This window comes from Siphateles boraxobius, unplaced genomic scaffold (genome assembly GCF_051911475.1).
Source record: "Siphateles boraxobius isolate OS27281-9 unplaced genomic scaffold, OSU_SipBor_1 39, whole genome shotgun sequence".
Lineage (NCBI taxonomy): Eukaryota > Metazoa > Chordata > Actinopteri > Cypriniformes > Leuciscidae > Siphateles > Siphateles boraxobius.
Window position 1 is genome coordinate 1131455 of NW_027509019.1, and position 27442 is coordinate 1158896.

Below are 27442 nucleotides of genomic sequence, written 5' to 3' on the forward strand. Positions count from 1 at the left end.
TTTCTCAGATCGAGTCTTTTGATAATTCACACTGCGTGTTTGTCACTCACGTGAACAAGCACCGTTTTGCCTATGATTTTGGGCATTTGTTGGCAATCTCACAAATACTGTCGGCGAACGTAAATTGGGCCTAAAATCGTTCAGTGTGAACTCGGCATTAGGGGTTGACCGCGCTTTCTCGATCGCTGCCCCGAAACTGTGCAATTTGTTACCCCTTCACATCAGATTGGCTCAGACTATTTCGGGTTTTAAATCATTGTTACAAACTCATCTATTAACTCAAGCTTTAATTCCTTTGGGCGATGAGTCATATTTTGAGACTGCCCTGCTCTCAGTAATTAAAGCTTGAGACTGGCAAGAGCAGCTTCCAAATCTTCAGTTCTCATCCTGCTGGATCTGTCTGCTGCCTTTGACACAGTTAACCACCAGATCCTCCTATCAATCCTAAAGACGAAGGGCATCTCGGGAACCGCACTCCAATGGTTCAAGACTTACCTCTCAGGTAGGTCCTTCAGGGTGTCGTGGAGGGGTGAGGTGTGGTGTCTAAGACCCAACATCTAGCTACTGGGGTGCTTCAGGGTTCAGTGCTTTGACCGCTTCTCTTCTCCATCTACATGATATCATTAGGATCTATAATTCAGAAACATGGCTTTTCCTATCACTGCTACGCTGATGACACACAACTCTACCTCTCATTCCAGCCTGACGATCTGACGGTAGCTGCTCGCATCTCAGCCTGGCTGACGGACATTTCTGGCTGGATGAAGGACCACCACCTTCAACTAAACCTTGCGAAGACAGCGCGGCTTGTGGTCACGGCCAACCCAACACTACATCACAACTTCTCCATTCAGCTAGGCTCGTCATCCATAACTCCATCAAGGTCAGCCAGGAACCTTGGAGTTGTGATTGATGATCAATTGAACTTTAAAGACCACGTTGCTAGAACTGCCCGGTCCTGCAGATTTGCCTTATACAACATAAGGAGCATCAGGCCATTTCTCCATATTTTTATATATAGATATGTATTGATTGTTTTTTATGTGTGTGGAATGTGGACAAATACAGTTTTGTTTTTCTACAGTTGGTATCTTCCTGAAAGAAGACTTTAGACTGCACCTGAATATGTATGCTTTCCTATAGTGGGTGAAAACAACAGTATGTCCAAAATCATAGTATTCATAAACCAGTAGTCAAAATGTCCCAGGATGACCTACAGATTCTGAAGTGTGCATGTGATGGACTCTTTACTATCCCATCGCTGTGTCCCAAATCACATACTGTCACAAATGCTACTATACAATATATACTATATGGAAGTCTCTGATTTTGGATGCATAACATGATAATGACAGTGAATCAACGCAACTGAAAATAAAAATATTACACAGGTTCATACTCGTAACTTTTTAAGGGTCACAAAGAACTTACTCAGAGTATTTGATTTCAGATGCAGCCTGAGTCTCTGGATACACTATGTATGATGTATGATGTTACAGGATCAGTCCTGTTATAGCAATGACTACATTAACTTGTCTAAACACTTTATTCTGTTAACAGAGCTGAACTTATTTTTCACTTAAAATAGAGTATTGCCAAAACATTTAAACTGTTTAGCCACTTATTAAACTGAAGCCTTCGGAGAAGAAGCATGAAAACAAGTAGGCATAAGCCATCTTTAATATCATTCACTTGCCTCTAGCAGAACAAAATACAATAGATCGGAAAAAAGGAGTTGAATCTGGACCTGACCCCGCTTCTAGAAGAGCCCTGGAGTGAAAACTGAACACTAGGGCAAGAATAAGCATATGAACGTGCCGGTGTTTGCATTCATGCATTACACACTCGATCACACGATGTGCTGCATCAGTTTAGACATGATGTACGCCGCTGGATTAGCACAGCAATAACACACACAATCCAGATCTGACAGTAAGTTCATGATTGAGATGTTCAGAGTCTGGCCAGGCTCTTCTCCAGAGCGTCGATGCCAGCGATGTCTCCGTCTTCTGCTTTGCTCCCTCGAGCGCTGCACTCGATGAACTCCACGCGGCCCGGCAGCTGAGAGAACTCGAAGTCCTTGCCTCTCTTGCCCAGATACACCGAGCCCCCGACCGCCCCGTCCTGAGAGGAGAGCGCAGCGGACCGCGTCATCCTCAGCGTGTTCCTGTGGAGGACACACAATCAGGCCATCAACAACAACACATCTGACCCTGTCGACCCGAACACAGACTGAATCTGTTAGTTCATGTCGTTTTTCCTCCACCAGCTGTAATTATTCATCCCAAAAGTGGCCAGAACATCAAGCGCTTGTGTGTCGCTAATCAACACTGACTGAAAACAGGGCACTGCGTAGGGTCCTTACTAAAAGTGCACGTGCGCCTGAAAGCCAAAAATGGCGTACGCCCAAAAAATATTCAGATTCATAAAAGCGTGCTTCAGCGGAAGATTGTGCGCACATGCGTCTCCACCCATATATAACCATATATGGAGCTCACAACGCCTCGGTTTACTATGCATATCCTCATTTGCATATCATCATATCATTTGCATATGTATATTCATCCACGTGATAACATGTTTAACGGTACATTGGAAAATATGAGATACAGTTGTGTCGTCACATTGCATTTCTAAAAATTGTTGGTTGTTTTTGAATAAATCAATCAAAATAGTTTACAATACATTTCAGAGAAGTTTTTCTCAATCTTTTCCACTGGTCACATAGTATTATAATATTTTATAATATTTCCTCAGACCACGAGTTCTGCTATTATCATGCGCTAAGCAATCCTCGCTGTAGTTAAAACATTAACACGCTATTTATTAGAATTATTTCTATTTATTAGAATATTAAAAATGTTGTAACTTCTCTGTAATGATTTCATGTATTTTAAGTGCTTAACTCCATTAATGAGAATGGCATATTTAACCGAAATGTGTATCAGATGTAAAACAGAGTTTAAATCATTCTTTTATTTGTTTAAACTGTTATTGTGAACATGCACGGTATTTATGACTATGACTCATAATGATGATTTAAAGTGGTTTCCTTCATCTGTCGTCAGTTCCTCAGATCACCATCGGTGTCGCCAAACCGCTCTGTCACCAGATTGCTCGTGCGCAGGTTCAGAGTTTGTGCACAGGTCGCAAATCTTTTTCAAACAATTATTTCTTTTATAAATCAAAAATTATGTGACTGCGTACACCTCTTTCAGGATCTGTTTTGTGCAACGCACAACGTTACCTTATAACCAATCAGATCAACGTGCGATCGTCAACGAGTGGATCTCTGAGCTGAGTGAGTGAGAGGAGGCGGGGCTCATTTGCATATTCATAGACTCGCGCATACTAAATGAGGCAAGGGTGTCGAGTTACATTCAAGATATTTTAAGGCATGAAGAATTTTTTTCAAGGAAAACCATTTAAATATGTAATTTTGATGATCAAAGATGAGCTTTAAGGTTTTAAATGATTGATTTCAGGGGGACTTTAACAAATAACAAGTCATTTGTTTTACATTTACACCATGTTGATCACTTCAGGTGATCTGCACTTGGAATAGAACTTTTTTTTAACCACATGGTTGAATGATATTGTAGTTACGTTTTTAAGTTGACTAGTTAAACATAAAAAAAAATCGGTTGATCGTTCTGAAGAAGAAAAAAAAAAAGATATTTAACTTGTTTGCCAGATCGCCCAGTCCATTACACACTGAACGAAGGATCATATCTGATAAGGCAAAATGGGGGACTTTAATTAATTTTTTTTAACTTTTTGACTGTAATCTTGTATTAAAATCAACTATAGATTAAACACACACACACTAGCGTTTGAAGCGGCGCATTGGACACGTACTTTACAGGATACTTCACATTTATTTTCATCTTCAGGACACTAACATTTAACACTATCATAACAGAAATAAGTAGATACTCACAACTCCTTCTCCAACTGCTGCTGGATTAACTTGGCTGATTTTGCCATAGAGATATCTGCAGAAAAAAAAGAAAGAAAACAATCATGCACTCCAGACTTCTGAAATCGATTCATACGATTCATTTTTGAAAACCAAAATGCATTTTAATGGATCACTGTGCAAATATTTATTAAAGAAATGTTGTTTGTTTAACCGTTAGTGGTGTGCAGCGATCAGAATCACTATTTGAGGATATGAAAGCAAGCCTAGTGCACTTCACTCACATTCCCACTCATACGTCTTCAAACGTGTCTTTATAAAAGCAGAGCTAGTGATGTTCAGTGTTTTCTCTGTGGTGCAGAGGCATTTACTTCGTAGGCCGGGATAAAACACTGCATATAAAAGCTTCTCCGATGGGATGTACTTTAGGATGCTATGGATGCCAAATGTTTTTTTAAATTAAAAAGATTGTTTTAAGTTGAAAAAATGAACGGTGCTTGCATTTTACAATACAACATCAACCTGTGGTGAAAATCAAGCTTTTAATGTTGTTTATATATGTATATATATATATATATAAGATGATTGTCAACCAGTGGATCTCTGAGCTGAGTGAGTGAGTGGAGGCGGGGCTCATTTGAATATTCACAGACACCACGCATATTAAATGAGGCAAGGGTGTCGAGTTACATTCAAGACATTTTAAAGGTGCATTGTGTAATATTCAATCAGATCAACGTGTGACAAAAATACGTGCACTTTAATGCATTGTATTTTTAGGGCTTGCATTTTTATGAGCTGAGATTCAACATGGTCGTATATTTAAGCTGTGTGTGTATTTCAATGCAAAACATTTCACACACGTTTTCATTATAAAAATACAATACATTTGCCATTATTTTCCTTCCATATAATGCATGACTTGACCAGTGACCTTGTTTGTTGCAGGCCACCACGAGTGCGGGGGTGTTTTTGGCCACGGTGCCGTCAGTGAGGATGGAGTAGAGGAACTCGGCCACATCTCTGACGTCCTTCTGGAAGACGCTGCTGTCCACCACAAACACCACGGCTCTACAACATCCATCAAAGAGCCTTCAGACACTGATAATCACACACACACACACCATTAAACAACCATTCACGCCAATCGAGAGATGAAAATGAGCCTCGGAAGGTCCTTTCACACAGTGGTGTGGGACTAATGAACCGCACATGGACAGGACAGTCATGTGTGTGTGTTAATGTGCTTATGATGGGAGGCGATTATAGCACTATTTAATATCAAACTCTGTTGATGAACCGTATGATGCACCTCTTCTGCTTTTTCAGCTTCTTGCGCTGCGGTTTTAAAATGCCATGCAAAGAAATTCAACTTTTAAAAACATGCCATGAGACCCTGCGCTCTTTTCCATTTTAATCGCATTTTTAAAAGCACAAACGGCCAGTAGGCGAGAGGATCAGTCAGCAGGTTTCAATAAACCATTACTGATTCAATAAAGTAACGAAAAGGTGTTTTTTTTAAGCGAAATTAATAACATGTCTAACTTTTAATGTTTAAGGTTAACTGTGCAGACTTTATAATGAGTCCTTGTAAATGTATAGTTTTGAGGGACAAATCTAGCTGTTATCGGGTTTCAAGCACTTTAAGGTCTTTAGGCCAATGCGTAAAAACATGTTTTATTTAGCAAGCATGTAACTACTTAAAATATAGAAGGAAAACACCATTTACAGCCAATACAGGCAATTTACCATATGAAATACTTGGCAACGCGTCATTTCTAAATGACCCTCCTATGGCTATCCAAAGTTCAATTTTGTTTTATAATTATTGACCTAGAGATTCCCGATAATTGTGCCGCAGTATCGAGGTTGAGCCAAAAACCTAGGACTAGTTCACCAAAGTTGGTTTTTGAAGTAATCTGCAATATTTAACGAACGATTCGATTGACGGCGGCGCCCCAGAGGCGAGTCTTGACCACAGGCCTCTAAGGCCGAGAGTCAAACAGGCCCAGCGTGATTCGTTCCACACAGATCGAGATCGCGCAGCGCACACACAGAAACTTATGAACGCTCTCCCACAACTTTTAATAATAAATTGACTGCTACTGAAGTAGAGCCTGACCGATATATCGGTCTGCCGATATGAGCCTGTCGCAGATATATCGGTATCGGCGTATATGACGCAGATATGCCGCCGATATTCTTTTTTTTTTTTCAGAACATATAACATGGATTAAATGTTTGTAAATTGTGTAACTACGTAGTTTGTCCAGCAGAGCGCGCTCCATTGTTTGCTACTGGCGACTATTCTGAGATAACACACACACGCACACACACACAAACTCACACTTGAAGGGATTTATACTGAGATAACACACACACACACACACACACACTCACACCTGAAGGGGGTTATTCTGTGAGAACCACCGACTGGATGTACATTATCCCGCTTATTACACGGCTACTTGCCACATAAGTAAATAATTAGACACGAAATATTGATCTGTGTTGAAATATCTTATTACGTGTTATTATTTTATTAGCTCACCAAACTCAAAACTTCCAGGAAGAAAACCCGTTCCTAGCGAGTGTATAGCGTCGCTGACTTCAGTGACCCGGATGAGCCTGTGTTTCTGTGTTCAGCGGTTGCTATCTGAGAATAACTCACAGCTGGATGGAACGATTGACCAATCAGAATCAAGTATTCCACAGAGCCGTGTAATAACAGGCCATAATGCTCATCTTCATCACTCACCGAGCCACGGCCTTGTACTTCTCCACTATCTGAACTCTTAAACTTTCATGACCAGGAACATCTATAAGAGTCCAACTGCTGCCCTGCAACATCAAAAACACTGTTACACTACGGTACTTTCAGTCTTATTTCCGCTGTAGTGTCCTATGAGTATGACATCACATGCACACAGCATGCGGATAAAGTTTTATTAGATCATAACTTACTCGGTCATTCTTGCTCTTGTATGTGGCACTGCTCTCTGTGATGGACGTCTGAGTTCTTGCAAACTTCCCTAGTAACAACTGGAAAAACACAGCGAATCACGTCCAAGCTGATGTGTGTATGGAGGAAGGGATGCATGATGTTTAGTGCGTTACTCACTCGAGTGAACAGAAGAGTTTTCCCGGAGTCACACAGTCCCAGAAGCAGCACGGCGTTCCTCGCTTTACTGGAGCCCCAAAACTTCCCAAAGAAAACTGAAATGATGAGCACATATGAGCTCAAGCCTGCAGTGATGCAGATCCAGCAGCTCGGGTCGCTAATATTAGTTCAACATTTTTTATACTACATGTTGGAAATTACTATTGGACTACGGAAGCACTTTTCTGCCACAGAATAAAACATTTAAAAAGATAATTACAACTTTTTATCTCACAATTACCAGTTTACATTTCGCAATTCTGACTTTATTTCTCTGAATTGTAAGATATAGTCAGAATTGTGTGATATAAAGTCGTAATTGCATGTATAGTTAAATAGATATACACTTTATTTCTCACAATTCGGACTTTTAACACACAACTGCATGTTATAAACTCAGATTTGCGAGATATAAACATGCAATTCTGAGAAAAAAGTTAGAATTGCGACTTTATATCACGCAATTCTGACTTTATAACACAATCGCAATTCTGACTTTATATCACGCAATTCTGACTTTATATCACGCAATTCTGACTTTATATCACTCAATTCTGACTTTATATCACGCAATTCTGACTTTATATCACGCAATTCTGACTTTATATCACGCAATTCTGACTTTATATCACGCAATTCTGACTTTATATCACGCAATTCTGACTTTATATCACGCAATTCTGACTTTATATCACGCAATTCTGACTTTATATCAAGCAATTCTGACTTTATATCACGCAATTCTGACTTTATAACACGCAATTCTGACTTTTAACACAACTGCATGTTATAAACTCAGATTTGCGAGATATAAACATGCAATTCTGAGAAAAAAGTTAGAATTGCGACTTTATATCACGCAATTCTGACTTTATAACACAATCGCAATTCTGACTTTATATCACGCAATTCTGACTTTATATCACGCAATTCTGACTTTATATCACTCAATTCTGACTTTATATCACGCAATTCTGACTTTATATCACGCAATTCTGACTTTATATCACGCAATTCTGACTTTATATCACGCAATTCTGACTTTATATCACGCAATTCTGACTTTATATCACGCAATTCTGACTTTATATCACGCAATTCTGACTTTATATCACGCAATTCTGACTTTATATCAAGCAATTCTGACTTTATATCACGCAATTCTGACTTTATAACACGCAATTCTGACTTTTAACACAACTGCATGTTATAAACTCAGATTTGCGAGATATAAACATGCAATTCTGAGAAAAAAGTTAGAATTGCGACTTTATATCACGCAATTCTGACTTTATAACACAATCGCAATTCTGACTTTATATCACGCAATTCTGACTTTATATCACTCAATTCTGACTTTATATCACGCAATTCTGACTTTATATCACGCAATTCTGACTTTATATCACGCAATTCTGACTTTATATCACGCAATTCTGACTTTATATCACGCAATTCTGACTTTATATCACGCAATTCTGACTTTATATTAGGGATGGGCATTCGATTAAATTTTCTTAGTCGATCGTCGGGAGAATTAACGATCGACTATCGATTAATCATTAATATTTTTTTATTCAAATTCATTATTTATTTAACTTTTTATAAATTAAAAAGGCAATGAAAATACAAAAATACAGCGTGTTTTTCCTCGATTAGATCTTTATTACAAGATGATCAACTTGTGGCAGTAAAACTGGACGTTCGGTTAGGCTAAACTTGAAGATAGGCCTATATATGCGCGGCGGTGCTCGAAAGCAACGGAACCTGCAGCTGCGAGTTGGCGTTCTTAAACAGAGACCCTTTTTTGTTCCAAAATAATAAATAATAATAAAAAATCATGTTAAACAATAACTTAACCAAAAACATAATAATACTTAGATCTGACAGGTTTTGTCAAAATGTAACTCAAAACTATCCAAGAACGAAGTCGAGAAAGAGGGTGAGAGAGATTACTGTAACAATCAATTAGGCTAGGCTACTTAACAAAGCCTCATAAAAAATAACTAGTAACTCACATACAACTTCTACACCAGTCTACTGATTTTTGTTGAGAAAGATAAGCATGTTGATGACATGATCTGAGGTCAGACGCGACCGCAACTTGACCGTCAAGCCTCGTTTACACTTTCGCCTGGCTCTGCAGCGCGAGTCTCCGCAGACTGCGCGCGCACCTCCCCAAACAGACGAGGCGTTTATACTCGACGCGCTCGCCTGTGAAACACCGAATACCGCAATGACGTTATTTTTGCCGCGCTCACCTTCGCGCTCGTGCGGACGCGTCGAGTGTTAACAAGGCTTCAGTCCAGCCGCTGAAAACACCTGCTCTGAGGGGACTGACGTTGCCGGATGCACAGGTACCTCCGCGCTAACTTGACCAACCAGCCCTGGGAACACGTTCACTTTCCACTCACACTACGCAACGCAGCAGCATACGTTTAATGATAATCGATAACAAATTAACGTGATCGACGAAATTCTTAATGATCAATAATCGATCGTCGATTAAACATGCCCATCCCTACTTTATATCAAGCAATTCTGACTTTATATCACGCAATTCTGACTTTATAACACGCAATTCTGACTTTTAACACAACTGCATGTTATAAACTCAGATTTGCGAGATATAAACATGCAATTCTGAGAAAAAAGTTAGAATTGCGACTTTATATCACGCAATTCTGACTTTATAACACAATCGCAATTCTGACTTTATATCACGCAATTCTGACTTTATAACACAATCGCAATTCTGACTTTATATCACGCAATTCTGACTTCATATCACGCAATTCTGACTTTCTAACTCACAATTCTGACTTTATATCACTCAATTCTGACTTTATATCATGCAATTCTGACTTTCTAACTCACAATTCTGACTTTATAACTCACAATTCTGACTTTATATATCACGCAATTCTGACTTTATAACACAATCGCAATTCTGACTTTATAACACAATCGCAATTCTGACTTTATAACACAATCGCAATTCTGACTTTATATCACGCAATTCTGACTTTATATCACGCAATTCTGACTTTATATCATGCAATTCTGACTTTATATCACGCAATTCTGACTTTATAACTCGCAATTCTGACTTTATAACTCTCAATTCTGACTTTATATCATGCAATTCTGACTTTATATCACGCAATTCTGACTTTATATCACGCAATTCTGACTTTATATCATGCAATTCTGACTTTATAACTCGCAATTCTGACTTTATAACTCTCAATTCTGACTTTATAACTCTCAATTCTGAATGGCAGAATGAAAAGTCAGAATTGGGAGATCTAAACTCGCAATTGTGAGATAAAAAGTCACAACCTTTTTATGTTTTATTTTTAAGCTTCCATACTATTTTCTTGTTTATTGTTAGTAATGTGACTGGCATTTAAAATAAAGCATCATCAGCTAAGCTAAGCCCCGCCCACTGACAGCATCATCATCAGCTCAGCCCCGCCCACTGACAGCATCATCATCATCATCACTAAAGATAGCATCAGCTTCACAGGATCCTCATGTTAGCAAATCAAGTGCCTGTTTGGTGTGTTTTCTTGAACACACTGCTTTCTGCAGGTGTGTTGTTTCAAGCATGCTGTTCTGATGTGATTTATAAGCTTCTCATGTCATCCCACACTGACTGATGGTGAGATCAAACCATCTGTTCTAAAACTCCATAATCACACAAAATCGCACTGTTTTAAGGTTATTTGACCTGTCCTTAATCCAATAAATTTGTAAAAACATCTAATGTGCTTGCGCAAAAAGACACAAGGGTGTTAAAGTGAATATTATTAATGTTTCACTTGGCTCTTCTGCTTCTTACCGACAGTGAGGATCACGAGCACTAAAGCCACACATATCCCGATGAGGAAAACGACCTCTTCTTTCTGGATCTCCTTGAGGAAAGTCTCCAGAAACGGCTCCGCGGAGAAATCCTCTAAATCTGGATGAATCTTCTCGTCCATGATGTGTGTGCACACATGGGAAGCGAACCGAAGACAGCGGAAGTGAATGACACGTGTACTAACTCCAGCGAGCCCCCGCGAAATAACGCCAACTACTATGGTGACGGCTTTCCTCATGAATATTAATAAGTATACGCTAAACAAAAAAAGACACTTTGCAAGTTTCTAACATTCTGCGCAAGAAAGTGTATTCTTCTGAACTGGTTATTGGATAAAGCTCATTCGATGGCACAATGTTATACTTGAATATGTATCTTTAGATTACTTAACCTGTGCTTCTTATCAAAGATGTCATATTTCAGAGGAGGTCCAGTCCTGATATGGGTTTAAATATATCCTCTATTCTTTTTTGTTTAGTGAGGTTTAATAAGGTATGTTCAAGTGTATATGGAAGGCATATTGTTTGTACAATAATTACATTTTCAGATTTGAAATTACATTTACTTTTTTCAGATTGATAAATTGGAGTGGTGAGCCATAATATATATATATATATATATATATATATATATATATATATATATATATATTATTATTATTATTATTATTATTATTATTATTTATATGTTGTTCTCTTGTTCGATTTTAGGTTATGTTTGTAATGCTTTAAAACGAATAAACACAGTTAAATTTTTTTAAAAAAATAAGCATACGCTGCCATGATTGGCCAATCTGCCCGGATTGTGTAATTAATATTAATGACTGATCCTTTACCATAGTAGCATTCGTTCACCAGCTGTTGGAGTAGCGTCAAATGTGTCCTAATAATTTGTCAATTACAAAATAGATAAATGATCACCTAATTGTGTACTTTTAATTGAATGTCTATTAGTATTGAACTGTCGTTGTTATTATTATTTAGGTCGAAGATTGTTGGCTCGCGCCAGTGTGTCATGACAAATGTTACTTTTCTCAGCGTTTAGCAGGGTGAGCCAATCACAGTTGTCTGAGCCGCCGCGCGCCACCCGCAGAAACAGCCTTGCGTGCACGCGCGTGCCGCGTGTCATCATGTTGTGATGTGGTGAAGATGCAAAGATGGCGGCCAGCAGCGCAGCATCATCGATGTGTCAGTTCTGGAAGCGCTTCGACTTGCAGCAGCTGCAGGTCAGTGGATCTCGATCCCTGTTACATGTTCATCTTCATGTGTGATCGGCTGCTGATCTGTTATCGATCATCATTCATCATTCATCGATCAGCGGCTGGGATGTAAACAACATCCTCAAAAGTAGTACTCGCTTATAGAAACATGAACAGATATCAACGTTACTTTTAATGCTGGACTTTTATTTTTAACAGTGTGACTCATTTGGTCTAAAGATGCTGTCTGTTCTGTTGTCACATCTCAGTATTTTACCAGGCCAGATTAATAACCAATAGTTCTTTTGAGCTAAAAGTCAGTCTATCATCACAGTTTTGTCAAGAAACACTCACAAGGAACTATAATTTAGTCATATTTAAATGCAGTTTCACTCCTAAAACTTTTGCAGTATATATGGAAGTTGGTCCACTTAGAATGATCAAAAATAAAACCTTTATTCAAATTGTGATTGGATTATATATGGTATTAAAATCATAGGCAGGTGTGTTGTATGTTTTGAAGCTGCAGTGTTGGCAGTACACATTACAGGTAACCTGAGTTGTGTTATCAGATTTCTTTTCCAAGTAACTAGTAAAGTTACTCATTACTTTTAAATTTACAGCAAAAATCAAGTAACAGAGGTTACTTTGTTTTCCTATGTGACCAAGGGCGTAGGAATGACTTTGTCATTGGGGTGGACATATTGGCCACTGTGAATCAACGTCTATCATACCACCACAATACTACTAACATACAGTATGGTGACGTGGTACAACATGTATGGAATCACAAACAGCAAATAAATAAACAAAATCATCCAATCTGTTTATTATTAGACAAATATTGGAGTTCGGAAACATAAAAGTTTACAAGCCCCCCTGTAATTGCGGGCAGAAAGGAGAGTGGCACTTTACAAGGCAAATATTTGATTTGTAACCCAAAAAAGTTCAACATAGTCACATACGCCTTTGGAAACTGACAGGGTCTCTAAGGTAGGTATGTGATATAAGAATTAACAAGGAGCTAACAATAATAAATAAATATTAACAAAAATAACATTGTCAGATTAGATAAATCATGTAGGTGTTGTAATGGTGCAGAAATTGACGCTTAAGTCTACAGATGAGTACACCATCCTCCTCTAATGCCAGCGCCCCCCTGCTTCCCCCCAGACAGTGTCCCACCTTAGTTCGGTATCAGCATTTTGTCCTCAAAGCTCCATAGAAATATCCTGAAGATTAAAATCTCATAGGAAGGTATTTAAATGTGTCTGTCATTCTCTTACTCTTCTGAGATCCTCCTGTTCTGCTCTTCAGGGGGTGAGGTCTTAGGCATGCCCTATTGCCTAGGCTAGAAAGCCTAAATGTTTTTTTTTCTCTTGTCATTCAAAGCAATAAATTGCTTGCAAATGGACTTTTTGTCCAACAAGTCCAGTAGGGCTGAAACGATTCCTCGAGTTACTCGAGTTACTCAATTACAAAAATTCCTCGAGGCAACAACTCTGCCTCGAAGCCTCGTTAAATTCCTATGTAAAATGTAATTCACTATACGCGGATCTATACTATAGCGCGTGATACATTTTGAATTTATTTGGCATGATGGCGGAGAGTAAAGATGTCCATTAACGGCAGAGAATGTCTAAAGTTTGGGATCATTACATACTTAAAAAGGAAGAGAACAAGGTGCAATGTGTCTACTGCGAAGTAGACCTGGCATACCACTAGGGATGGGACGATTACCGGTTTCACTATAAACCACGATAAAATGTACTGACGGTTAGTAATATCGTTTAGAATTCAATTATCATTAAAACCGTGTTTGATTATCGCGATTTTAATAACTCACTATAAATCCTGTCCAGCCAGCAACAGTCTGACGCAGGCGCGCAATGTTGGGTTTTTTTTTTATTCGAGAAGGAATGGCGGAAGGCAGTGACCGTGTTCGGGAGATTTTTCAGCCTTTTAAGAGGACCAAATCTGAGGTGTGGTCGTATTTTGGCATTTACAAAATTCCTGAGGGAAACTTAATCGAGGATGGTCACTCTGTCTGCAGAACATGCTCAAAAAAAGTCGCAGTGATAGAGGTAAACACTTCAAATCTGCCGAGTCGTCCTGTGTGACCATCACACACTGTTGTAGCGAACGCATGGCAAGTTAACTTTGATCTCAATACTAAAACTACGTCTGGGAAATAATTGGGCACAAAATGTTGTTTTGAGTTGACATATTTTATCTCACTCACTTGAAATAAACTTGAAGCTTTCGCTAAGAAAAGTTCGCAGCAAGTGGCTTTGAGCCAAAGTCGAACTAATAAGTTCAAACAAGACTATTAAGAGTGACATTTAAGAGATAATAATCTATATTCATTGTACGATTTTTTTTTACCACATAATTATTGAATAGAGATTAACTTAATGTCTCTATTCTTAGCTGTTAAATCCATTTAGCGTACAAAACTCGTCCAGACAATATGATCACAACAATATTATCAAATTCTGTAAACAATAAATCAACTCTGATTTCATTTTCAAAACAATCAAAAACGGAGACGCAAGATGACAAGTTGTATTTTAATGAAATGAGAACGCGTGTCCGTTTTGATACATGGATGTGCGTTGTTATAATATGTTTCTATTGACGACGGTCATCATAAGGAAGAAAATCAAAATGCCACAGAATAGAATCTTGCTTTAAAAAGTGCATAGAGCTGCTTGTTTTATTTGTTGTTTGTTGATTCTCAAATATTAAACTTGTTGAAATGTTTTCAGTGTGAGCATCAGTTCTTTTTTAACAGTTTCATCTTGTTTTAACAAAACCGTGATAATATTGATAATCACGATAATTTCGGTCACTATAATCGTGATATGAAATTTTCATACCGTCCCATCCCTACATACCACAACAGTACGACTTCAGTGATTCAGAATCTGAACTGAAAACATCCACTCCATGCCAAGCGTCACTGAAACATAACCTAATAGTCTGTTCACACCGAACGCGAATAGAGCGTCAAATAAGCGTCTATCGCGTTTAGTTAGACGCTTAAACATTCGCTCGAATTAAAATTTTTCAACGTGCGCGGAAGACATTCGCGTCATTCGCGGCGCCTGGCGCGAATGATGCGTCTATTCGCGTCTTTGCACTGAATTTGTATAATCTACTCGCGCAAATAATTAAAGTTGCGTTCGGTGTGTGAACCCCTTCACTTACACACAGACATAGACACACAGACACAGACACACACACACACGTATACACACGCACACATGCACCCTCGTCTCTCTCACGCGCCAGTCAGATCAATTGCGGCAATGCATCACATATGCTTAAACTTTCATGTAGCCACGCAACAATAATTTCAGCATGCATTCACTGTACACACCGCGACGTGATGGAGGAACAAATATTGTATTGCAGTCTTTGCGAGACCTTGTTTGTATGTCACGTCTTCCAAATAGTTACAGACAACAACAAAAAATGAAATTCCCCAGCCTGCTTCTCAAAATCCACTCATACTTTTGGGGAAGACATTTTAATTGGCTACCAAAGTAATTGAGCATAGAACATTGTTGGCACTTATACTAAATGGGTAAAAATTGCAATAAATAGGCCTAGTTTTGGAGCCAAATGTTGGAGTTGGAATAAGTTTTTTTTGTTTGTTTTTTGAGAAATAAAAGCCAAATGCTTGATCATTTTACAGCCACATCATTTTCGTTATGCATTATTTGTTTTAGTTGTTTAAAAACACACAAAAAAAAATTCAGATTAATCGATCGATTAAGTGCTAGATTAATCGATTACAAAAAGAATCGATAGCTGCGGCCCTAAAGTCCAGTTTATCCTGATGGATATGACAGACTGCAACATGGTTAAGTCTGTTTTGAGTCATTGTAGAGCGGAGCCAAGTCTTGAGCCTGCGGAGGGCACTAAAACTTCTCTCTGCCTCAGTAGAAACAGGGACTATCAAAAGCAACCTGACCAGGGTTTCCACTTGCCAAAATAATCCACGTACCTCTACAAGCAATCCACGATTGATCCCTGCAGCTTCTGCACTGTTACTAAATGAATAGTTCAGTCGGAACATAGAAAGCTGCACTGAAAGTGACTCTCTGTTCAACTCTGAATATTTATCAATCACTGGAGCATCAACTTCTCCACTCAGAAGTGTCTCTTCCAATTTTTGCAAAGTCAGCAAACCATCCTGGTTAAACGGCTCAGTGAACTGTGCATCTACAGTATCTAGGACTTTAAAGAACTCCACTCTGGTCCTTTGCAGATTTAGGCTGATGTGCGTCAGCTCCTCCTGATGAGGTCTGCTCTGTGGAATTGTAATGGGCTTAATACCTAAAGACTGAACCATGGCCATCGCCTCTTCAAACAAAGTTTGGAAGCTTGCCTCATTTCTTTTGGCCATGAGTGAGGTCCTGACAACTTCAACAGCAGCCTTCATGCCAGCAACTGTAGCAGTTCTCTTCTGAAAAGAGATGTTCAGGCATTCAAGCTCATGAACCACTGGTGAGGCAAGTTTTAGACCCAACACTGTTTTGCCTTAACGAAACTGACCTAGCAAGCCATTAGTAGTAGAAGCTGTGTTTGAGGCACCAGACGCCATCTCCTCCAAGCTAGCAAGCACTGATCCATACTGTGATAAAACAGCTGTGATGGCTTTGTTCCGTACCGTCCATCTTGTTGGTGTAATTTCTATTCTCTGCATGTGCAATCGCTGCATGAATTGCTTTAAACTTCCCTGACTGAGATAACAGGACTCCCAACTGGTGGACCCAATCCAAGGAGTCTCTGATTAAAGCGAAGGCTAAGCAAGCTTTCTGTGCTATTACATTAGTACAGTTGGCACCACAGTGAACGTAGAGTGCTAGTGCCTGCTCTTGTTTTATCATTGCCTGTGCCCCAAAATGCTTACCGGACATATTAGCAGCCCCATCATAAGTTTGACCTCGTAAACCATGGATTGGTAAATTTAATCTCAGCAGAACATCCTTAGCAACTTCAGCAAGACTCTTTCCTGTTGTATCGGAGACACCGTACAAACCAATGAATTCTTCATGGGGAATCAGGTCATTGTCAATATAACGCAGGCGTATGCTTTCTTGTTCTTGCCCAGATATGTCTTGTGTGCCATCAATGATAATTGCATACTGAAGAATGGGTAGATTCCTGATTGTGTCAGCTATTCCACGAACAATACTGTTGCTCATTGTGGACAGAATTTCATTCTGGATCTCTGGGCTAATGTATTCTTTCTGGGGCCTCTGCAACCATTTGTCTAAAAGGACATCATCCTCTGCTTTGTCTTTCAAGAGCTGATACAAATTAATATTTTCATCCTTATGCCCTCTCAAGGCCTGTCCCTGTCATGCTAAATATTTGATAGAACGTACTATTTTCCCAAGACAGTGCCTATTGTCTGCTTGTTGCTTTGCCAAAACACTGGACAATTGGGCATCTACAGGGTGATCTTGTGCAGTCGCAGAGACAGCATGACAGTGTGTATGACTACTTGCATGTGCTTAACATTTTTCAATCGCTTTTTTCCAATTTATTTATAAAGGCAGGCTCTACTTTTGCTGCAAAGGGTGTGGGTTTTTCTTGATACACTTTCTTGCAATAGAAACGCACAACCCCTTTTTGCAATGCATCATAATGCAGCCAGGGAAATTCCTTGTACCACCTCTCTTGGAAATGTAAAACTCTATTAGACAGCACTTGAGTCTGTATACATTTTGGGAGTGGCTGATATGGCTCTATCCTCTGACTTGAATCTTCAATGTCACTCAACTCTCTGTCCCTGTTTCTGCCTCTGCTTCTGTCATGCATGCTCTGAAGTCTGAACTCCTTAAAGCAAAAAAGTCACAATCTCACTCAAAGCCATGAGACTACACTTACAGCAAGCTTATAAAGGGCTAATCTCCTCCATCTCTCTTACCTGTCGGTCTGCTCCTGTCTCTCTCTTTCTTTTTCTGCCTGTCTCAACCATTTGATGATCCTCCTGCATGATGTACAACACTAGCATTCAGATAACACCATAACCAGTAACTCAAAAAATATATAGTACAGTATCAGAACGGGACTTGATAAAATAAAAAGGCAAACAATTTAATACGGTTTTGTCACAGATTGAACATTTAATATGTAAGATTTCAAAGCACTGATTTGCAGATTCACAAATACTCATACACTGACATCTCTGTTTACAGTAGACAAAATGTGACCCGTCACAGAAACCAGGGACACAAGTCGGCAGCACAACTTTCGAGCAAAATGAGAAAGAAGAGTTTTTTTTCAAAATTGGTGATTTTCAATTTTTTGGAGAATCTGTTAATTGAAATCACGAAGAAGCCTCTCCATGTTTGAGATAGCAGTATTGGTATATTTAAAAGCTTACATTTTGAGGTTGAAATCGGCTTGTTTTCGGAGATTCTAGCATGCAGTAGGGGCGTGGCGTGTCATTGTCTGTGTGTATTTCCATACTGAATAACCCGGCGCTTTTGCCCCCGCCCTCCAAGTCAACCACATGGCTACTTATTATGCTGTGCTCTGGCCAGCTCTCTCTGATATCAAAATTCAATGAAGATGGATGCCGCAAAGATTGTCGCAGACGAGATGAACCGTCTGGCAGTTACACCGAAAATGTTTTCGCCGCACTTCGTGGGCTCGGGAAACTGAACCGGAGGTATGGGCGCAGCGCGCTCGCCCTCAGTGCTTCAATACGGCGGCTCGGCTCGCTGACAGCGGTGGCTGGCTGTTTCATATGTGACGGAGAATCGAAATAGAGGATGCAGTTAAGACCTTTGCTGCTGCGATGAAGGCCTGCCGTGCGTGTTTCTGAAATGTAAGTTAAGCTTCATTTGCTCTTTAGTCGTTATTTAAGATGCTGAACCTGCTGATGATATAATGTGCTTGCGGACATTTCATTTGTGTGTGTATACGCACATAAGAAAGTGGTGTAAAGAGATTTGCAACAGTAATTTGAGGAGGTGAAATGTGATTATTTGGAAAATTGCAGAAATGACTGCTTAAAGAAAAATGCCAGCAGGCATTTGCCTCCTACATAAACTTTAATATTGTTGACATTTTGGGCACACGAGCGTTGCGTACTATTTGCGCTATATGTAGGCCTATGGCTTATTGGTCTTTGTTTGTTGTTGTTGGTTTTGCGTTATATGTATATGGCATATTGGTCTTTGTGTGTTGTTGCTGGTTTTGCGTTATACTGTATGTATATGGCATATTGGCCTTTGTGTGTTGTTGCTGGTTTTGCGTTATATGCAGGCTATATGGCATATTGGTCTTTGTGTGTTGTTGCTGGTTTTGCGTTATATGTATATGGCATATTGGTCTTTATGTGTTGTTGCTGGTTTCGCGTTATATGCAGGCTATATGGCATTATTGGTCTTTGTGTGTTGTTGCTGGTACGTTGCAAATAGAGGGGCAGCACAATTGTTTTTCGCCTAGTGCGGCAGAAGTGCACTCATTCGAAGTGTAAAAAAAGCTGTAAAGCACATGGAGGAGCTTTACAGGGGGTATGGCTTATCTAAATGAGATGTAAATGAGCCCTATTGTCACCCCCAGCAGCAGAGACAGGTGAGAACTGCACAATCTTTAGCTCGTTTTCTCCTCTTTGAGCTTTTTTAAGTGCCTACTTTAAAATGGCCACAACTTCTCCAAATATTATCAGATTTCCACATGTTACACATCGTTGGAAAGCTTGGATATTACACTCTCAGAATCTATGAATAACTCAAAATGCCCCAGAACCGACTTGTGTCCCTAGTTTCCGTGACTGGTCACAAATGTTATCACTTAAGCCTTTTTAAGACCTCACCTCGGGCCCTGTACCTTCCTCTCCTGTCTCCATAAGGCTCACCTCGGGCCCTGTACCTTCCTCTCCTGTCTCCATAAGGCTCACCTCGGGCCCTGTACATTCCTCTCCTGTCTCCATACGGCTCACCTCGGGCCCTGTACTGTCCTCTCCTGTCTCCATACGGCTCACCTCGGGCCCTGTACCTTCCTCTCCTGTCTCCATACTGCTCACCCCGGGCCCTGTACTGTCCTCTCCTGTCTCCATACGGCTCACCTCGGGCCCTGTACCTTCCTCTCCTGTCTCCATACTGCTCACCTCGGGCCCTGTACTGTCCTCTCCTGTCTCCATACGGCTCACCTCGGGCCCTGTACCTTCCTCTCCTGTCTCCATACGGCTCACCTCGGGCCCTGTACTGTCCTCTCCTGTCTCCATACGGCTCACCTCGGGCCCTGTACCTTCCTCTCCTGTCTCCATACGGCTCACCTCCGGCCTTGTTCTGTCCTCTCTTGTCTCCATACGGCTCACCTCGGGCCATGTACTGTCCTCTCCTGTCTCCATACGGCTCACCTCGGGCCATGTACCTTCCGCTCCTGTCTCCATACGGCTCACCTCGGGCCATGTACCTTCCGCTCCTGTCTCCATACGGCTCACCTCGGGCCATGTACCTTCCGCTCCTGTCTCCATACGGCTCACCTCGGGCCATTTACTTTCTGCTCCTGTCTCCATACGGCTCACCTCGGGCCCTGTACCTTCCTCTCCTGTCTCCATACTGCTCACCTTGGGCCCTGTACCTTCCTCTCCTGTCTCCATACTGCTCACCTCGGGCCCTGTACCTTCCTCTCCTGTCTCCATACTGCTCACCTTGGGCCCTGTACCTTCCTCTCCTGTCTCCATACTGCTCACCTCGGGCCCTGTACTGTCCTCTCCTGTCTCCATATGGCTCACCTCGGGCCCTGTACCTTCCTCTCCTGTCTCCATACGGCTCACCCCGGGCCCTGCTGCCGTCCTGCTCCTTAAAATACAATATGGTTGCTGTGATGCATGTCTAAGGTAAAGCTCCTGAACCCAAGAAGAGCCAATTTCAAAACTAAAGAATGAAATTCTCTAGCCTAATTAATAACTGGATTCCAGCATGTGATGTGCAAGATGGTGATGGGGTGTCCTGGTGCAGATGATGCATGCAGCGGGCACTAATGAGTCCATTAAATGTACTATATTAACATTTAGTCGGTTGGAAGTCAGAGAGTTGAGTCCCTGCTACTGAAGTCAAAGAGCTTGAATAGGTGCTTGAAAACAATTATTAAGTGGACTCAAGGCTTATGAGAAGAGAAACTAAGCATGTTGTATTATTTCTGTTTATTGATTGAGGAATTGGCATTGAATAGACAGCAACTCAACCTCCATCCTTTGGTTTACAATTATGAATACATTTTAAAACCTCACCTCACACCCTGCAGTGCCACCTGCCTCTCCTTTTGTCTCTTCCATGGCTACATAATGGTTCTCCTAATAAATGAACAATTGTAGCCTTAGCCTATATTATATTGCAAACAAAGTAATAGGGGACTTATATATGATCAGTTATGTTTATCTTGGGCTCTTCTGTATGTGGAAAATTTATAAAAGGCACAAACTTTCACATATTCATCATTAATTCCTTTTAAGACCTCACCTCACACCCTCAACCTGTTACTTCATCTGTTACTCCTTCATGTGCCACTCCTTCCTCACCTGGAGGACGCAAAGCATAACACACGTGCCATTCAAAATTCCATTGTTGATTTAATCTTCATATGCCTCGTATCCATAATTACATTTTAAAAAGTTTGCTAATTACAACCGCTTGACTGAGACTTAATTTACCTCATACAAAGTCGAGTCTTATTCCAGTTCAAAGCTGGTGTGCACCGGTAACGTATTTGTATGTTCCTTGTGTAATGTTAACTTCTCTCTACCAATCAGATGCTCCGACTATAGGTGAAAAGTGAAGAATATGAAGCTGGTGATTGGCGAATGCTTATTATTCAAACATTGCATAAAATGGGAAGGTTTGACCCATCAATCTGGGTTTGACTTGCTGGCAAAACCGGATATCTTCTTTGTCGCGCTTTCAAAATAAAAGTTGCAAATGTTCAGTTTTTTTCCCTGTTGTATAGTGTAATTTTTGGGTGGGACACATGCAGCATTTTCCAATATTGAGGGGGACTCGTCCCCCCCCCGGTTCCTACGCCAATGGTTGTGACTGACAGCTCTTCGGTCCCCATGTTGAGAGATATCTTAAGATATTGACGGAATACATGATAGTTATCGTAGTTCTAGAATAAATGTGATCAGGCATTTACTTATCTCACTTGCGCAAAAACAGATTCAATTTAGGGATGCACCGATCCGCATTTTTTCACTTCCGATCCGATCCCGATACCTGAATTTGGATATCGGCCGATACCGATACTATTCCGATACCAGAGCTGTGTTACTTTGCTTTAATATTATTATTATTATAATTGTTGATTTTATATGATGTTGCAATAAACTCCTCTCAACAGGCAAGTATGATATGTACGCATGTATGCATATGTCCCAAAAGGCAACTTGAGGTAAGTATAAGGATAGAAAAGGAAGTCAGAAAAACAGGATTAACAGGAAAAATTCCATTCTGAAAATAAATATGCAACTGTAAGTGTTTCAAATTGATTGTCATGTCAATATTTATTACATTTAGGGATGCAACGATACCATATTTCTGAACCGATCCAATCCCATACCAAATATTCTGAGTATCGACTAATACGGATCCGATACCAGCGCAGTTTTTTTTTAAATCAAGTAGAATTTCTTTTTTTATCATAACCTATGACAAAAATTATATTATACACTAGATTAGAACTCTAGAAATTAGAAATTTAGTCTAGAAAAATCACGAGTGCACAATAATTGTATCAAATCTGAACATAGTGAAAAAAACATTATTTAGCGGGGAACAAATAAGAGACAATAAGTGTAGGCACCAGCACTAAATCTGGTAAAACGTTACACATTGCTGTTTGTATTGTTGTAAAATACATTCATGAAAAACAAGATAACAAAAATCAAAAAGATCAATTATTGTATATACATAGTCTAGCTACTATAAAATTAAGACATTTTTTATATATATAGCACAGCTGTTTATTGAGGCAGCAACATATGATAGATGCGACATTTAATAATCTTTCATTGCGCAAAAGTATTATGATATGATTATGAAAGACTCCAATACAGTGCGGCACAAAGTGCTTATGCGCATCCCAAGCGCAGAATGATGCGCTTGAAGCAACACAGTCACAGCGCGCACCGCTTCGAGTCCGCATTGAAAAGTTCAAAGCACAAAGGAAAGACATATTGATGCGTAGTGTATTATACAGTATCTATCTACGCAATAGTTTATTCAGCCTTTTCTTTTAACAGTTTTAAATTTCAGTTACTGTGAAGAACAATTATAGTGCTCTCCAGTGTTGTGATCTAACAGACACACGGTAAAAAGTAACATGATTAAGGTACAGCAAGTCCAGCAAGATAGTCATTTTATACGAAACCATAGAGCTTTATCTACAGATCAAGTATACTAATAGTAACATTGAATCATCTTGGAGAGTTTCATCGAGTTGACTGTCATAACCGAACGCGACGCGCTGTTGAATGCTGAATGGAGAATGATTGACAGCCGCAGCGGAGGGAAAAGTTTACGTGATCTTGAATTTAATTACTTAAATATTCATTTCTATCCCACATTGTACTATAGAATGGCTTCAGAACACTTATAATATAGTGCACGAACACTTAATGGTGCTTTATAATGCTTTTGTGGGGCTTAACATTAACACAATAGTAAACACACAATATCGGATTTAGATCGGCCTCGTCTGACCGATACCCGATCCGGCAAAAATGGCAGTATCGGAGCCGATACCGATACTGGATCGGATCGGCCCCATCCCTAATTCAATTATACAAATAAAAACAGTGAAAAGCGAACTCTAAAATTTACGCAAACATGCAATAATTAGCCGAAATATTAGAGCTGCATGATTCTGGATAAATTGAGAATCATGATTTTTTTTTTGTTTTAAATGGAGATCGCGATTCTCCCACGATGTTAACAGACAACCAAACAAAATAACATGTAATTTACTGGAGGTTCTGACAAATTTTAATTGCTGCAGATTATTTAAAATGTTTAATGAATCTGAATAAACTTTTTAAGAAAAAATTGGTTTGATTGAATGATTCAATGACTCGCTCATAAATACTTCACTTGTTTCATTTGAAGGAATCTCTTGAATTAATGATTCAATGACAAACACATTTTTAACAGTCTCTTGTCGCCACCTACTGGTGTAATGATGTAATCAATACAATCAATGCAAGTGCCAAATTACTTTCAAAAGATGATTTACTGCATTTTGACCATGACCGTAGACATCAGTGTTTATATCCGGACTATAAACTTTAATCCCAGTACTTCTGTCTGATTTTTATCAAAGGCTTTATAGACATGGCTAAATCACTGTGTCATAGGAATAAGATAGCATAGGTGTTTGAATCAAGATCGTGATCTGTTAACGATTAATAATCATACAGCTCTATTAAATATATTTTTATTAAATATATAAATAGATCTTAAATACATGTATGACTTTATGTATTATCTCACTTTATTAAACAGTGTCTTTGCTGCTGACCTTGAATTATCCAGCAAAAATGATTTTAGTTAAACATCACATTTGTGTTTCATTTTCTGTTTTTTATTGCTGAGGTCAGAGTGTTGAACTTTCTTCTCCTGCATGCTGTTCTTCTGTGATCCAGAAAGGGTTTGTTTGAGTGGCGCCCTCTTCTGTACAGGAGTGAATCTGCGTTTCCTTCAGCCTGAGGCTTTATTTACTTTCGGAGTGAAAGGGCCTTTACATTTGCCAGAAATATAACTTTTGTTTTTTGTTATTAAAAAACAAACAAGCAAGCCCAGACCAGTTTTTTACCAAAAATTGTTTACATTCCTTAAAAAGCAACTAAGTAACGCAACAATTACTTACATTACAGAAACCACCTGCTAGTCAGTGAGATTTGTGTACTTTTATCTAGTGCATGTCAAATGGTATAATTTCTGGGCATTTGGAAAGGAGAACACTCTTAATTTACTGTTATTTACTTGTTTTTTGTTTTGTGTTTTCTTTTGTTATTGTGTATTTGCACTATGTAGCTTTGCATAATGTTCCGTGTTGAAGAAACGCCATCTCATTCATGTTATATAGAGGAATGACAATAAACATGCATTTGACTTGATAACAATAAAAGAGCCAGCATACGAGACGTGTGTTTTATAGATCAGTGGATGTGAGAGCAGAGCTGATGTGATTGTAATCACGTGTGTTTTGCTGTGTTTCAGCGTGAGCTGGACGGCAGCGCCACACTCCTGGCCAGCCGACAGGACGACAGCGAGCAGTCCAGGAAGAAGCTCATCGAGCAGAGCCGCGAGTTCAAGAAGAATACGCCAGAGGTGTTCATCTGACGCAGTCTTTCAAGTCTGTCGAGAGACGAGATTAAAGGATTATTCACAGACCTTTCCCATGTCACGTTCAGCCAAACACTAGGATCAGTACTAACCGCTGACTAACCAATCAGCCTCACAGTTTTAATTCTTTAATTGTTGAAGTCCCCCTGTAGTCAATCATTGTATCCCTTAAAACTCATCTTTGATCACCAAAATGACATATTTAAACTTTTTTTCCTTGGAAAAAAATGTTTTTATGCCTTAGAATATCTTGAATGTAATCCAACACCCTTGCCTCATTTAGTATACACGGTTCTATGAATATGCAAACTAGCCCCGCCTCCACTCACTCACTCAGCTCAGAGATCCACACGTTGATCTGATTGGTTACAAGGTAGTTTGTGACGTCAGAAACACCAGCGATTTCAAACCGAGTTTTTGAGACTGTCTTTGGTTCACTGCAGTTTTAAGGAGAAAATACTCAGCAATGCGTTCAACTTATGAATTTACACATGGTTTGTATTAAATAAAATCGAGAAATGATTCTGGATCGATTCCGAGATTTTCCGAATCATGATTTTGAGCTTATTTTTTAACAGCAGATGGTACTGCATGCTCTAGAAACACACACCACTTGAATCTTCTATAAAATAAAAATTATTCGTAAATTTAGAAAAGGTTGAAGTGAATTACAAGGGTGTTTGCTGTGGGCTGTATACATTTAATCTTGCGTCATAAAAGCATTCTGAGGTGCGAGTATATTCTCAGACTCAGTTGAACGCACGAGCGCTCTTCTTCGTGAGCATTTGAGCATGTGTTTAAAAAATAGCCTAGAGTACCATATGCTGTTAAAAACTAGCCTAGAGCGCCATCTGCGGTTAAAAACTAGCCTGGAGCGCCATCTACTGTTAAAAACTAGCCTGGAGCGCCATCTGCTGTTAAAAACTAGCCTAGAGCGTCATCTGCGGTTACAAACTAGCCTGGAGCGCCATCTGCTGTTAAAAACTAGCCTGGAGCGCCATCTGCTGTTAAAAACTAGCCTAGAGCGTCATCTGTGGTTAAAAACTAGCCTGGAGCGCCATCTGCGGTTACAAACTAGCCTGGAGCGCCATCTGCGGTTAAAAACTAGCCTGGAGCGCCATCTGCTGTTAAAAACTAGCCTGGAGCGTCATCTGCGGTTAAAAACTAGCCTGGAGCGTCATCTGCGGTTAAAAACTAGCCTGGAGCGCCATCTGCTGTTAAAAACTAGCCTAGAGTGTCATCTGCGGTTAAAAACTAGCCTGGAGCGCCATCTGCTGTTAAAAACTAGCCTGGAGCGTCATCTGCGGTTAAAAACTCGCCTAGAGCGTCATCTGCTGTTAAAAACTAGCCTGGAGCGTCATCTGCGGTTAAAAACTAGCCTGGAGCGTCATCTGCTGTTAAAAACTAGCCTGGAGCGCCATCTGCGGTTAAAAACTAGCCTGGAGCGCCATCTGCGGTAAAAAACTAGCCTGGAGCGCCATCTACTGTTAAAAACTAGCCTGGAGCGCCATCTGCTGTTAAAAACTAGCCTAGAGCGTCATCTGCTGTTAAAAACTAGCCTGGAGCGCCATCTGTGGTAAAAAACTAGCCTGGAGCGCCATCTGTGGTAAAAAACTAGCCTAGAGCGCCATCTGCTGTTAAAAACTAGCCTGGAGCGCCATCTGTGGTAAAAAACTAGCCTGGAGCGCCATCTACTGTTAAAAACTAGCCTGGAGCGTCATCTGCGGTTAAAAACTAGCCTAGAGCGTCATCTGCTGTTAAAAACTAGCCTGGAGCGCCATCTACGGTTAAAAACTAGCCTAGAGCGCCATCTGCGGTTAAAAACTAGCCTGGAGCGCCACCTACTGTTAAAAACTAGACTAGAGCGCAATCTGCTGTTAAAAACTCGATTGGAGCGCCATCTGCTGTTAAAAACTAGCCTAGAGCGTCA

At 39.9% G+C, this 27442-nt stretch overlaps 2 protein-coding genes across 3 annotated transcripts in view; one reads left to right on the top strand and one right to left on the bottom strand.

The window, feature by feature from the left end:
- Positions 1-1652: 1652 nt before the first annotated feature.
- On the bottom strand, positions 1653-11159 carry srprb (SRP receptor subunit beta). The gene is made up of 7 exons (XM_077197306.1): positions 10924-11159; positions 7041-7135; positions 6884-6961; positions 6678-6760; positions 4854-4990; positions 3941-3995; positions 1653-2167 (listed from the first exon to the last, which is right to left on the bottom strand). Exons 1-7 carry the CDS (start codon positions 11063-11065, stop codon positions 1954-1956), a joined length of 804 nt encoding a protein of 267 aa, XP_077053421.1. The 5' UTR covers positions 11066-11159; the 3' UTR covers positions 1653-1953.
- An 857-nt stretch (positions 11160-12016) lies between these two features.
- cux1b (cut-like homeobox 1b) overlaps positions 12017-27442 on the top strand; it is a 46106-nt gene continuing 30680 nt past the window's right edge. The window contains exons 1-2 of one of the 2 annotated variants that reach the window (XM_077197305.1): positions 12017-12169; positions 25387-25497. In XM_077197305.1, the coding sequence (XP_077053420.1) occupies positions 12101-12169; positions 25387-25497 (180 nt within the window). In that variant the 5' untranslated portion in view covers positions 12017-12100. The remainder of the gene's footprint in view (positions 12170-25386; positions 25498-27442) is intronic. The other variant, XM_077197304.1, reaches the window with a different exon arrangement.